At 37.9% G+C, this 14,818-nt stretch overlaps 1 protein-coding gene across 2 annotated transcripts in view; it reads right to left on the reverse strand.

The window, feature by feature from the left end:
* The window catches only part of Tll1 (tolloid like 1), a 147,455-nt gene that overhangs the window by 116,022 nt on the left and 16,615 nt on the right, over positions 1-14,818 (reverse strand). Inside the window, exon 1 of one of the 2 annotated variants that reach the window (XM_070016521.1) lies at positions 1,244-1,283. The exons of the other annotated variant lie outside the window; for it this stretch is intronic. Coding sequence (XP_069872622.1) covers positions 1,244-1,265 — 22 coding nt within the window. The 5' untranslated portion in view covers positions 1,266-1,283. Of the gene's footprint in view, positions 1-1,243; positions 1,284-14,818 lie in introns of those variants that run through there. 2 annotated transcript variants of the gene reach the window in all.

Genomic DNA, 14,818 nt, shown 5'->3' on the forward strand with positions numbered 1-14,818 from the left:
AGGGTTGGCAGAAAAGATAATTAGATCAGATGCTGAAAGAGCTTGGACGACTCCAGGAGACATGAACCTAAAATATATCTGGCCTTTTCACTACATGATTCTGTTCCCTCAGAACTCACTGCTTTAATGCATTACAAGACAGATCCAACTAAGGAAGTAAACACATGTAAAAAATTCATTTCTTTGACATTGATTATTCAAATTTGTTTACCTAAGTTAGATCCAAACCATTAGACAGAAAAAAAGAAGTTACTTTGAATTGTAGTTACTGCAGAATTTTGTTTTCCCTCCCATTCAAAGTATCCTAATATCACACAAAAGCCATGGAGTTCAACCATTTAAGAGAAATTATCTTCAAATGGTCTTCAAATGTCATTACCATATAACTTACAAACAGTTATTTAAAAAACATTTGGAAAGAGGTTCAGATTCTCAGGGTTTGATGAAAATAAAACCTGATGGTATTATAATATTTTCTATTCTGTTTTTAATGAAAATTCAATCTTAATATAAGCATCATGACTTTATTATTATTTTTCCCTCAAGGAAAAAAATCCCAGTCCCCTGCAATTTGTCATAAGCAAACATTAATTCTAGTTTAATCCCTTGGTGAACACATCAAGCATATTTTTCTGTGTTACCCTTGGGAACTCGCAGATGCTCGGGAATGCATGCACTAACCTCTGAAAAGAAAGTCCCTCTGGGACTTTGTGTTTAATGCCTTAACACTTACAAACTTCAACCATTCTCAAATAAACTTTTTCACACTTGACTTTCTTCTGCAGGACTTTGGTACTGAGGGCTTCACACTTGCCAGGCAAGGGTGCTCTACCTCTTGAGCCAGCCAGCCCTACATCTGCCATTGCTGCCTGAACAAATAAAGCTGTCAACTCAGCATGATAACCCGAAACAATTTTTATTCTAGTAGACTTTCTACATGTGCTCTTCATTGCTGCTGGATTTCAAAGTAAGGGCCCTTTCCTCTATGTACAATTTTCATGGAATAGAAAATGCCAATGGAGGATACAAAGGAAACAAAAGGTTAGCTTCTCCTATCTCTGAACGACACGTTTTTTTAATCAAAGACGTAAGGGAGAAGAACACCTGAAGCAGGACTTCAGGTCCAGGGCAGTATTTTAGAGGAGGGATGATGACATGAAAGCTACTGGAAACAACCATTCACAGGATGATTTCATGTGATTCTGCTGAAGGGATTTAGCCTCCAAGTTAGCAAGTCACTTACATGGAATCTGACCTCCCCTCATGAGAAGACCAGGAGCTTCTTCTTGAACTTCAGGGCACTGCCCCAGTACTGCTTAGAGCAGTGGTCATTCTGGAAGTAAAGAAGCACAGTGGTGTCCCAGAGTGAATTTTAACCAGGCCTTCAAGGGGCATAACACCACATTCATGTTGGGCCATTTGCAATGGTAACACTATCCCACCCCAGCAAGAACTGTTTATGAATGCCTAGAATAAGCCACACTTTTCCAAGGGTTGTGTCACAAATGGGTTATAAACACATTGTTCCTTATCGCCATTTATTTGGAAGTTAGCCTTGAGGCATAATAATGTTATAATTCTTCACTGGAATATACACAAGGTCAATTCACTGTTTATGAGATAGGTAGGATATTGTCCAAATATAAGAACAAAATTATAATCATATCATAAAACAGATAAAGTTATTTTAAACGTTTCAATTAATCTAGACTCTGGGCTTCATTCCTATCTTTGTAGCTACTTAGCTACATAGTTTAAGACCAGCCTGGGCAAAATGTTCACAAGACCCTGCTTTCACCAATACAATGTGGTCATCATAGTCACAGTGGTATGTACCTGTCATTTTGCTATATGGGAAGTATAAATAGGAGGATCACCGTCCAGACTGGCCTGAGCATAAATGCAAGAACCTATCTGAAAAATAACCAAAGCAAAAGGGCCTAGTGGGTATGGCTTAAGTGGTAGAGTACCTGCTTAGCAAGAGCAAGACCCTGAATTCAATACTGCTAAAAGAATAAGATCTTCATTACAATATATTGATCTTTTTGTTTATTCTACCACCTCTTGGGAAAGCTTTCTGTGTCTAGATAATTAGTTTAATACAAACAGTATATCCGTACTAAATAAAATGTGATTTAACTAACATACAGTGCATCACACTTGGAATAGCCAACCAAAGACTCTGTGGATAGGCAATCTCATCACTGTAGATCAGAGACACTGAGCTGTACTCCTCCTCTTCAGTGCTTTAGGAAACTCAACTGCCTGACGTGTCTGTGGCTCACCCGTCAAAACAAGACTTTGACAACACACAGGGTTTTTAGGGCCCACACAAACCCATAATTAAAACCACAACTAGAAAGAAAGATAAGAAAGTTTAAAAAAAAGAAGACCAGAATACTACTTCAGTTCAGAAAGTAAATACCACCATGACTTCACCAAGATCATCAATTCTGTTTCTTCTACTCAAAAGGAGGGCAAAAGTACCAGATGGATGGTTCCTATCATTAACATCATGGCAAAACCTCCAGGAAAGAATATCCAGGGCCTATTCCCAGGGCTACTAATTCATTGAATCTGGGGTGCAACCTAGTAGCTTTTTAATTTCCCCCAAATAATTTTAATGGACAGTAAGAATCTTATTACCTTCTTGTTAAATTCTTGTTAACAAAGGTTCTAAGCTCTAGTGTTAAATCTTATCATAACTAAAATATCTTATACAGAAAACTTGTTTTGTAATAAAAAAGAAAATCTGTGAATATTGTACTGTGCATGCTTCACTGACAGGACAAGGCAAGATATAAATCCTGTAAATATTCAAAAGCACAACCTATTGCAAAAGTGAATGTCAGCTGTAAATAGAAAGTAAAATAAGATACAAAAAATAAACATGAAATATTAAAATAAAATATAATAACAGGTCATGCACTAGTTCACTCTATGAGTAAGTAACACTAAGTGGTATTTACTAACTTTATAAACCACATGATACTACTGTTATCACGATTTTATACTGAAGGACAAAGGCTGAGGAAACTTAAATCCTCTCACCTACAAATAGTACAAAGTCCAAACTAAGGCAGTCTTGTCTTGAATTCTTGTCCTCTACACATTCCAGAAGAGTACAAGAAAAAGAAAGAAATCACTTTTAATCCTTCATCATAACTTATGCTAGTCAGATATCTGAAACAAAGCCTTCATCTTTTTCTAAACAATTTGACTTTGTGCCTGTATTTGAAGGGCGTGTATCCATGACAAATTAACAGGCATTTATGTATATGTGGATAGAAAACAGAACAGAAAGTCATCTCTTACATATCATAGAATAGATAGACTCACAAGCAACTCTAATGTACTATACCAGATTGTTTCAATGTTAACAAATGGAGAACAAAAGAAGTGGTGGAGGGAAAGAACCGGAACTTCATAGTCCCACAGAATGAATGTCACTTCATCCTTGATAGTACTCACATTTTGTCTGACAGTCCTGTAAAGAAATCTTGATTGAGTGTGCAAATATGAATGCAAAGACAAGCAGCAGAACCAGTTCTTTGGAGATATTTTTGGTTCTACTTCTCACTCTGCCAATGACTTAATCTGTTCTCCCTTGAATCCTACTTTCCTTAACTTCAAAAAAAAAAAAAAAAGACAGGATGTTTGGTGAGTTTTCTTCCAATAATTCTCAAACATGCAGCAAAGTTGAAAGAATTCCACAGTAAATCTCATACACCTTCTACCTCTCTGCCATTATAATATGTCACTCTACACCCTCTTTATTGTGTATCTATGTTATATTCATCCACCATCTCACCTGTTTGGCTGAGAGTGTGATTCAAATGGTCCAGTACCTACTTCACAAACATGAGACCCTGAGTTCAAGCCCTACTACTGCCCAAAGGGGACACGGGGGCATAGAAAACTACTGAAAGTAAACCCCCAGCCTCTATGTACCTTCTATTGTTTTGTATAGTGTTTTCAATGTTACATAAACTCAAATACATAAAACATGCACATTTAAAGTGTGAATTGCCTGGCTTTTTGTAAATAAATGTGTCCAAAAATCTTATTAAAAAAATATTATGTGGGTACGTTTCTACACTTGTTTTCTAATAAGAGAAACGAAGATGGAAACTGGGTCCAAAGCAGAATGGCTCTATTTGGAAAGAGGCAAGCAGGGCATCTCCACCCACCCTGGGTCACTTGAATCTTGGCTTCACTGGCACCAAGGGCTTGCAGTTGCTCAAGAGAGAGGAAGGCATCCAGCAGATGTTCTCTGTGTGACTCGTGGCTCGGCAGAGTCAAGGTCTCTGACTGCTGATCAAAATCGTTAAACCTCTCAGCCTTCCACCAACCATGAAGCCAGGCCTGTTTTTTCAAAGTTTGAAAGTTTCCCCACTGGATGGTTGATAATTGGGCTTGATTGTTTACTACCCAGAGGCACTTCTATACTTGCACTTGATCAAGATAGTGATCTTTTTTAAACACATTTTTGAATGGCAATTAAGGTGCTTCAACACTGGAGCCAAGTTCTCATGACAAACTAGAATGAGCTTTCCTACCTTCTGGCCAGTTCCCCAAAACAGTACTAATTTGGGTAGTTTTATTTACTGTGACAAGCTTTCTATCCATAGAGAAATTATCATTCTTGCTCAAGATAACTTAAGAGCCCTCCCCCCCCTCTCTCTCTCTCCTCTCTCTCTCTCTCTCTCTCTCTCTCTCTCTCTCTCTCTCTCTCTCTCTCTCTCTCTCTCTCATTTTTGAGGGAGGTACTAGAGATCAGCTCTGATCCTTCCTTTATGTGTCTTCCAACCTCCCCACAGCTTCGGTTTCTAATTGATAATATGGAAGGTGTAATGAGTGCGTAATCTTCCCACATTATTGACCTGAATACATGAACAGTTAACACAAAATACTGCTCTAGAAAGCCACCTTCCGGCAGGCAGTCACATCCCTGGCAAAGAAAGACCTGAACGTGTTGATCATCAGATCATTCCATCAGCACAATCCTGCACTCCTAACCACAAGCTTTAACTCTGATGGCAGAAAGCCTTCTCCTGAACCCAGAGCTTACCCAGTCCTTTATGAATGAATAGCTGGTCCTGGTGGCCCTGGCACTTTCTCTTTTGTTTTGCTTCAGACCATCTTTATTAAAAGAAAATTTGAATTCAGATTATTACAAATTGAATAGCTCTAATCTACACAGACCAAAAAAAAAAAACAAAAAACAAAAAACAAAAAACCCTGAAACAGTGAGGACCAGCATGACATTCAAAGTGCAAATTCCACACCCGATCTCATGTGAGTGATGGCAAGTAGTCAAAACACAAACAGAATTGTAAAATCACCTCCAGGCCATGTGTACAAAGTATATGAAATGCAAGTAAGTTTCTTCCTTTCTTTTTCTTCTTTTTTTGCAGTGTTCAGGGCTCCACATTGCCAGACAGGTGCTACCATATGAGCCATGCGCCTAACCCTGTTTTCTTTACTTATTTTGGGGGTCTTGTGGTTCTTGCCCAGGGATGCCTGTATCTTGATCCTGCTATTTTTACTTCCTGTGTAGCTTGGATGACAGATCCACACAATCACATCCAGCTGATGTGTAGCTTATTGGGGAGGGGGAGATCTCACTTTTGGCTCAGACTGGCCTCACACCTGATCCCCCTGATTTCCTTCTCTTTAGTAGCTGGGATTACAAGGCTGAGAGCCCAACTCATAAATAAATATATTTAGACTTGGGGCTCATCCTCAAGATGTCTTACTGTATCTGAAGCACTTCTATCCCCATGCATTTTTAATACAATTTCTTAATCTGTATTATTTATCGTGATGAATGTACTGCATATGACTGATAGGCTTACAGTACAGCATATTTGTGTGAAAGTACAATCTATAGAGAATTCTCTTCTGTACTTGTAGTTCCTCATGTGTTAGCCAGATAATTAATCCTCAATATTGTCTTTAATAAGGATGATATAGATATGCTCTAAAGTAAACTCAAGTAAACCAGGATTTGTAAACTAGCTATTCAATTCTGAGAAGAATAGCTTAAAATCATGAATTTGCTCATTACTCAGGGCCAATTGACGGCAGATTTTCTAAGAAACTGTTGGGTGTCTGCCTATCTTGCCAGCACCAGTATCCTTGTCCTGTGCTATCTATCCAAGGATTTATTTTTATGTAGAGAACAACTCAGTCAGATACAGTAGAGGACAGAATTGTTTAACAGTATAACATCTCTCTCAGGGCAAAACTTGGTGAGGTTTTGTTTTTTCAACTGATTAAAAGAGTTCCCTAAACTCAGGACTTTGAGTGGCCATGAGATTCCTCTTCATTCACAGAATCCATCCGGGCCCATCCTTGTCACCTCCAATGGACTGAGGGTGAAAGGAAATCTCAAACATCAACTTCATGCTGTTGGTTGTGGTAGACATAATAAAGGGCTTTGTCTCTGTCTCCTGGCAGCATCTATGGAATTGGGGCATGCTGACTTGTGAACCTTCCAGGAGAGTAACAACTCTGACCCCGCCCCCAGTAGCTTGCACAAACACTGTCATTATCCAGGCTTGGTATCCAATGTGCTTGAACATCACGCCCTCACTTGTCTTCCCCGAAATCACAGTCTGTGGGGGGTTGTGATTGCATTCCCAACACACTCCATTCATATCATTGTATTGACTCGTTGCAGAAATTCCAAATCACGACTTTATTAAGCAGTTCTGATAGTCAGTGCAGAAATACACTGATCCTTTCAATTTGGTGCTTCTAATCTGAAACTATTTCAGAGAGCCAAGGTTCTGATTATGGCACACATGGTCTTCTCTAAGAATTTAATGAATCTTTCCTAGGAAAGCAAAGAGTTACACAGGTTATTTAGAATGAAGGTATCTCCAAATCTGTATAAATGTAATACTATTAAGAGAACTTCAGGCAACAACAGAAAAACAAGCCTATGAACATTTTACACATGGCAAGAGATAAAAGTCAAACACTAACGAGGATAATGAACAAAACAAATAACTAAGCATTCCAGAAGAATGTAAACATCATTTCTTGTTGGTTTTATAACCAATTAAAGAAGCTGAGGCATCAGAAGTTTGAAGATTTACCATGTTTACTTTCTCATCATTTTGTGACATACCCAGTGGGTACTAGAAGTTGCATATAAGAGAAGCTAAAATATAAACTTTATATGCAATCTCTCAGTTTTAAATGACTACTAGAAGACAGTGGTTTTTATTCATGACTACAAATTAAAGGTCAGAGGCATGACGGAAAGGCTCAATAATATGGTATTCTACCTGGAAACACAGTATGAACAGACTTTCAAGTAGACTTCCATACCTAAGCAGAACCAGTTTAATTCCTAAGGTGAATAAATTACATATAATTGTATATGTTTAGAGGTGTTTTCTGTAATTGAGCCATACTCCACAAAGCAACCTACATGTGTTGTCTCTAAAATTTATATATATATATATATACATATATATGTATATATAACGAAGTACTGTGTTAGAACTCTCAATTCTGAAAAGCCCTTTTCAACTACAATAAAAATAGACAACGAGGGGCTAGAAAGGGACTCAGTGGTAGAGTGCTTGCATTGCATACATGAGGCCTTGGGTTCGATTCTTCAGCACCACATAAGCAGAAAAAGGCAGAAGTGGTGCTATGGTTCAAGCAGTAGAGCACTAGCCTTGAGCTGAAGAGCTGAGGAATGGTGCCCAGGCCCAGAGTTCAGGCCACACAATAGACCCCGCCCCCCAAAAAACAGATAAAAATAGACAACAACCAGGTGCCCATGGCTCATCCCACTGAGATCTGTGAGATTTGTGGCTCAAAACCAGCCCAGGCAGTAGAGTCCATGAGGCTCTTATCTTGAATAGTCAGAAATAGAGCTGTGACTCAAGTGGTAGAGCACTAACCTTGAGAAAAAGAGTTCAGGGACAGTACACATGCCTTGAGTTCAAAATCTAATACCAGCATACACACACACACACACACACACACACACACACACACACACACACACACACACACACACACACACACACACACACACACACACACACACACACACACACACACACACACACACACACACACACACACACACACACACACACACACTAACCCAGGAACATGAGGAACATGTAAACTTAATTTCTCTAAAGCCTAATGGCATTTTTACTACTTGTAGCCATGCAGTCCCTCTTTACTAAGTCAATTAACATAAAGTTTTACTTTCCTTGAATGTTTTAATCAAGCCCATCATGTACAAAAGGTTCTTTTAATAATCTCAATTTGTTATTCAAATAATTAAGCATCCATTTGAGAAACTGAGCTGAATTCTCTTATTTTGAGAACTACTTGGAATAAACATGGAATTACTTCACAGTTCATGCGACATAATGATGAGTGGGAAAAAAAATTTGCTTGTGAACCCCAAAGCACAATTATTTCATATTTGACTAAAGAAGGAAAGAGAGAAAAAGACAAAAACTCAACCCAAAAAGTTTTTGTTCATTATATGGTAAAACTAATCCCTCTCTGGGACATATAATGTAATTTACTGTAACATGCTTACTCGACTGTAAGGGTAAACACATCCCTTCGTCTGGCATTTACAATGTATTCCCATTAGAATTCTCTCTCAATAATAAAGTTTTTCTATCTAATCAAGGTGCCATGACAGCTGATACATAAATCTCTAAATTCTTACATGCCCAGACCATTAACTAAATCTAAGTGAGAATTTCCTTAAGGTAAAGGTATCACATGGTCAGATTTCCAAACTAGCTATGCGTTGTGATACACTCTTCAATATGGATTACCAGGACCAACCTAAACAAGCAGTCTTACACTTTTCTGATCTCTTCTTTACATTCTTCTTTGGAATAAGACATAGAAAGTAAGAAAGTATTAAGGTCAGACATACCAGGGCTCTACAAAGGATAATTAGAGCAAAAACTGAAGTCAGAGACTCCATGCAGACATTTGAATAAGACTACACTTTAGAACCAGGAAAGAAAAAAAAACAGGAAAGCAGAAAAAAATCACAAGTATGGACTGTGTAGACTGTTAAACAAGGCAACAGTATTACCACAAAAAGTTCATTATGTCATTTTCTGAGTATAAGGCAGAATTATCTTGAAGGACACACTTGTCTAAATTTTTCTACAGTAAAAAAATAAATTACTGTCACGAAACACCAGTGGGCCCCATTTGTAATCCTAGTTACTTAGAAAGCTGAGATCTGAGAATCATGGTTCAAAGCCAACTCAGGCAGGAAAGCCTGTAAGACTCTTACCTGCAATTAACCACCCAAAAAAACTGAAATGGATCTGTGATTCAAGTGATAGAGCATGCTAATCTTGAGCAAAAGAAAAGCTCAAGGACAGCACCCAGGTCTCTGAATTCAAGTCTCAGGACAGGCACCAAAAACAAAACAAAACAAAAACAACTGTCACAGTTGTTTTAACAGTCCTGTGGATTGCAAGACATTTGTGTTCAAGTTCAGAGACACTGAGCCTGAAAGTAGGGCTCATTGATGTGAGACTCAACAGACACTGAGCATTGAAGGTTGTTGAGAAGTTAACTTGAAAGAAGAGATGGATCAGAAATGAAGCCACTTGAGGTAATTAGTCACCAGTTTTCCATCTGTCAAAGGGAAAATGAATCATTACTTCTTCATCTCAAGGAAGGTCAAAAAGAAAGAGCCGACAAATTCATGACTGGGAGAGAGACTGAAGATTCAGTGTAGGCTCCGGGCACTCAGCAGATCTATGATCACGAGTATGTTGCTTCATCCCATTGTCCTCGATGTAGACTTGGACAACAGGCTCTAATAACAGCAACTACTTCATGTGACTGATATATTTGTCTAAAATAAAATTATTGAGGGAGGAGGATCAGGAGGGAAAAACAACTGGGAGAAACGAGAAGAGGTAACACTGTCAAAAAGAAATGTACTCATCACCTGACTACTATAACTATAAACCCTCTGTACATCACCTTTATAATAAAAAAGAAAGAATTTAAGTAAGCAATTTCTTTAAAGGAGATATTCAAATAGCCAATAAACACATGAAAAGGGAAACAATAAAATAAAAGTATTTCAGATATTAATAAGAGTATTAAAGAAAGCCAGGTGCCAAAGGCTCACTCCTGTAATCCTAGCTACTAAGAAGGCTGAGATCTGAGGATCACAGTTCAAAGCCAGCCTCAGCAGGAAAATCCATGGGACTCTGATCTCCAATAAATCACCAGAAAAACAGAAGCGGCGCTGTGGCTCAAGCAGTAGAGCACTAGCTGTGAGCTGAAGAGCTGAGGGACAGCACCCAGGCCCAGAGTTCAAGCCCAACAACTGGAAAAAAAAGAGTATTAAAGATACTAAATTATTTTAATGACTTGGTACTTATTCAATTACTCAATTACTACTTATTTACTTGCTTATTAAATTGTTTAGTACTGATATAAATTACAATGTTAGCATTACACTGTATAATGACATTTTAGTTCCCTAACTTTCTTGAAGACATTAGGCAAAGAAAAGGTAAGGAATAGCTCCACATCTTGACCTGCATGGAGCTGTGAAGGACCACATGACCCTAGTTCCAGAACTGACTTTGCAAATTCTCATCACACGCTCTAACTTTGAAACAACAAGCAACCCTTTTACCATCTCTGGTATCACTTTCTTCATGCCAAACAACTAAAGACATTGACTCTAGATTTTTATTTCTCTGTTATTACAGGAATTCAGTAGGCATATTTTCATCTAATAAATAAAAGTACTTATCATCACCATGTTTTATGATTGACACTGCTTGAACAACTCAACAGTCAAAGTGTTGCGTGCCTTTTCTAGGAAGGAAACATGAGAAACAGTGAGAGAATCATGTTCCCAGACTACCTGGACAGAAAAGTCTGTGAAATGTTTGTCTCCAACAAGTAGATCTGTACAAAGTGGGACATGCCCCATGGTTTCCCTTATTTGCGATATCTAGTATATGTATGAGTCAAGCGGAAAAGGTCAGATAATGTGATGTTAGGAAAATGAACCCTTAGATATGTATTTTAACGTTTTTTTCTTTCATGCATGTGTTGCTAACGCATTTATAAGATTATTTCTTTGTCGCTTTGTATGTCCCTCCCCCACAGTATAACCCCTGCTTTCACTATATTTGATGTCAGTATAACTTGTAGAGGAGATGGGGAAAAACAAGTCGTTTAAGGATACAGGTGGACCTGTTGCAACAATGAGAAGTACAAGTTGTCATGTCGAAAACGAGCTTTACAACGGTGGGGGGGGGGGAAATGAGGGGGGGTTGGGGGGAGGCTGGGAAGGGATGTGAAGGGTAAACAAAGGAGGAGGCTGCAATGCTTGGTAAGAAATGTATGCATTATCCTGCCCATGTAATTGTAACCCCTTTGTACAATATGTTCACAAATAAAATAAAATAAAATAAACAAAGTGGGACATGCTACCAAAAGCCTAAAAGTAGGTAAATCATGACTCAGGTGCCTGCCTGGTCAGGAACTGAGACCCATTGAAGAACCACAGTTGGAGGCATAGTAAGTGGTACAATGCCAATCTAGAGTGTAAGGCCCATAGTCAATTCCAATGACACAAAATAAATAATAAATATAATACAATCCAAACCAAAATAGCTTCATTCAAGTCTATTATGGTACCCTGGTCTCGACCACAATCATGCCTAGACAATCTACTATTCTACCTACTAAATTAAAATATTTAGTTTACCCCACCCTTAGCTCAAGTGTATTCTCTGAGATTTAGAATGTAGATTTAGAATGTAGTCCCTCTCTGCCACCAGTCTAACTTCCAACATCATTCCCGAGTTCTATGCACAATGAATATGACACTAGCTTAATGTCTTCCACTCTCCTCTTTAGGAGCTCTGTGATACAAAACTCAGATGATTCAGAGTCAGAGAACTGAGAATAAACAGCATCAATTTTGTGTCAAAGCCACTTAATTCTCGAATCCTTTTTTTTAATGAGAATAACAATACTACTTTTTCTGGTGAAGTTGTACAATCATATTAAACATATGGAATTTTAGGAAAAGGGAAGTGGAATAAAAAATACTTAGTAGTCATTTTTTTGTAAACTAATCCTTTCTGTCTATGCAAATCCAGTTCACACCTATTTATGAAGCATTTCCAAAACAGACAAATAAAGCATAATTCTTCCTGTTCACACTGCACATTATGATTTATTATATTTTATATCCACTTGCACAGCTGTGCTAAACAGCTATTTTAATGCTGCAATACTATTTAACTTACCAACATTTTTGTATCTTGTAAAGTAGTGATCTTGTTTGGCATTTCTATTAAAATCACTTGTACACTTATTCAATTACTCCTTGTCATATTTAATCTCTTTGGAGGACAGCACATTCAATACAAAATCTCTCTTTAATCATTCATCTCTTCCACAGGTGCCGAGGAAGAGAACTACAAATATTTGAGAGCTGATGTAATTATTTTAATGCAGTACTGAAGTTGCTTTAACATATCAAGATGACCATAGCTCGCAATATCAATATTGAAAGCAATATTCATTTTGATTCTTAAAGGAAAAAATAATATTGTGTGTGCCAGAGCCCAAAATGGATAAAGTTGTGACATGATGGTCTTTTAATTAAAAAAATTACTATGACATACTCTCAAATATTAGTTGATATAAAATTGGTTATGAATGAGATCTCCCTACAGAGAACAAATTGCCAAATATTATGTTCATAATCGTTCATCTTCTTTGAGAACACAGATCTCCATGTATCAGAAACGCAAACTGAAATCATTTCAGGAAAAATAAACAGGACTGTTAGGATTTCTTGTGTCTGTTTTGTTTCACATGTTTTAGTTGCAAACAATTACTGAAATAAATGTTTACTGATTCTCCTATTATAATTATGCAGAAAATAGAAAGCAGCTTTAAGGCAAGCTCAAAGTTAAGAAACTGAAGTTTTAGAGATGACAGGATTCCCTGGGACACTGGTCCCATGGATGATAACAACAAGCCACAAAAAAAAAGATGATAACAACAAAGAAGTAGTACGTAGAGAAATAGAGAGGATGACACCAAAAAGAAAAAGAAAGAAAACGTATTCTACTGATCTACAGGCTACATTCAAAATGGCAATTTACTAAGGAGAAAAACCAATGCTTTATGATGTCGGTGTCACAATTTTTTCACACGCAAGCCTGAGGATACTCCGGTATTTAATGTAAAATTAATTAAATATACTTCATCATCTTTCTTATGATTTAAATAATCCCGTTTTTTTTCTAAATGGCTTAGGAGGATCATGGTTCAAAGCCAGCCTGCAGACTTGGAGACAGTGACTCACACCTAGCTACTCAGGAGTAGTTAGGATAGAAGTTGACAAGACTCTATTTCCAAAATAAGCAGCAGGAAAAAAAATCCAGTCTAGAGGTGTGGCTCAAATGGCAAAACCCAGGAAAGCAAGCAAGCTAAACTATCTTGTGTTCATATCTTTGTATCAGCAGAAAACATTTCTTCAATGTCTGAATCAATTTGTCTAGAGTTGTTATTAAATTTATTTAAATACCTGATAAAAATCTACCAGTAAAGTCACTCAGGCCTGGAATACTCCTTGTAGAATTAAAAAAAAAATCTTGTAGCTGTTTCCATCATATGCAGAGGATGATTTGTTTTTCCTCAGAGAACTGAAGAAAAAACTTTATAATATTGTTTGTAATATGCCTGTATTATACTTGATTAAGATGCGTTATACTCATGAACTGATATACTGAATTGAAACTCCTTTGTACAACACTAGAAAATACCTACCATCTTGAAAATGCAATTTTCTAATGGAAGGCAAAACATTTTCTATAGAGGAATAAGATCTCTGTAGCCATAATACAAGTCCAAGAATGAGGATGACTTGGAAGTGGCGCTGTGGCTCAAGCAGTAGAGCACGCCTGAGCTGAAGAGTGCAGGACAGTGCCCAAGCCCAGAGTTCAAGCCCCACGACCAACAAAAAAAAAAAAAAAAGAATGAGGATGACGCAGGGTCAGCAGCCTAAGAGAGGAGGAAGTTGAAGAGCAAAGAGCCTGAACACCACTGTACTGCTGAAGAGCAAAGACCTGAACACCACTGTACTGCAGCTTCCCAAAGCCATGTAGGCTAGAGTTATTCTCACAGTTGCTTTCTCAGCTTCCTAGTTTCTATGTTCCTAGAACATGTGTGAGCAGACCTGATACTTCATGTTAACGATTTTCATGTTTAGTGATTTTATATTCTCCTAGCAAAGAGTATTTATGTATTCACCTAGCAAATAGTATTTATGTTTCAAAAGAAAAGAGACCTAGAAAGAACAAGGCTTGGGGCTGGGAAGGTGGCTCAGTGGTAGAGCGCTTGCCTTGCATGCATAAGGCCCTGGGTTCGATTCTCAGCACCACATAAGCAAAAGAAAAAAGCTGGAAGTGGCGCTGTGGCTCAAGTGGTAGACTGCTAGCCTTGAGCTGAAGGGCTGAGGGACAGCGCCCAGGCCCCGAGTTCAGGCCCCACAACCGGACCCAAAAAAAAAAGAAAGAAAGAAAAGAAAGAATAAGGCTTAACTCAAAGCAACCACGAATAGCATATTCTTAGGAAACTATAAATAAGTAAGAGGTGGAGAATGACACATTGTGGGTCAGTGAATGACCTTTTGTAATTGACCACTGTTCACAAACACAAATCACTACGTCTCCCTCTAGTTGCACAATCTGCTCCAAATAGGTTAAATATGAAAATTGGGATTTGTTTGGGATTTCAG

This window comes from Dipodomys merriami, unplaced genomic scaffold (genome assembly GCF_024711535.1).
Source record: "Dipodomys merriami isolate MVZ:Mamm:240054 unplaced genomic scaffold, mDipMer1.0.p SCAF_12, whole genome shotgun sequence".
Taxonomy (NCBI): Eukaryota; Metazoa; Chordata; class Mammalia; order Rodentia; family Heteromyidae; genus Dipodomys; species Dipodomys merriami.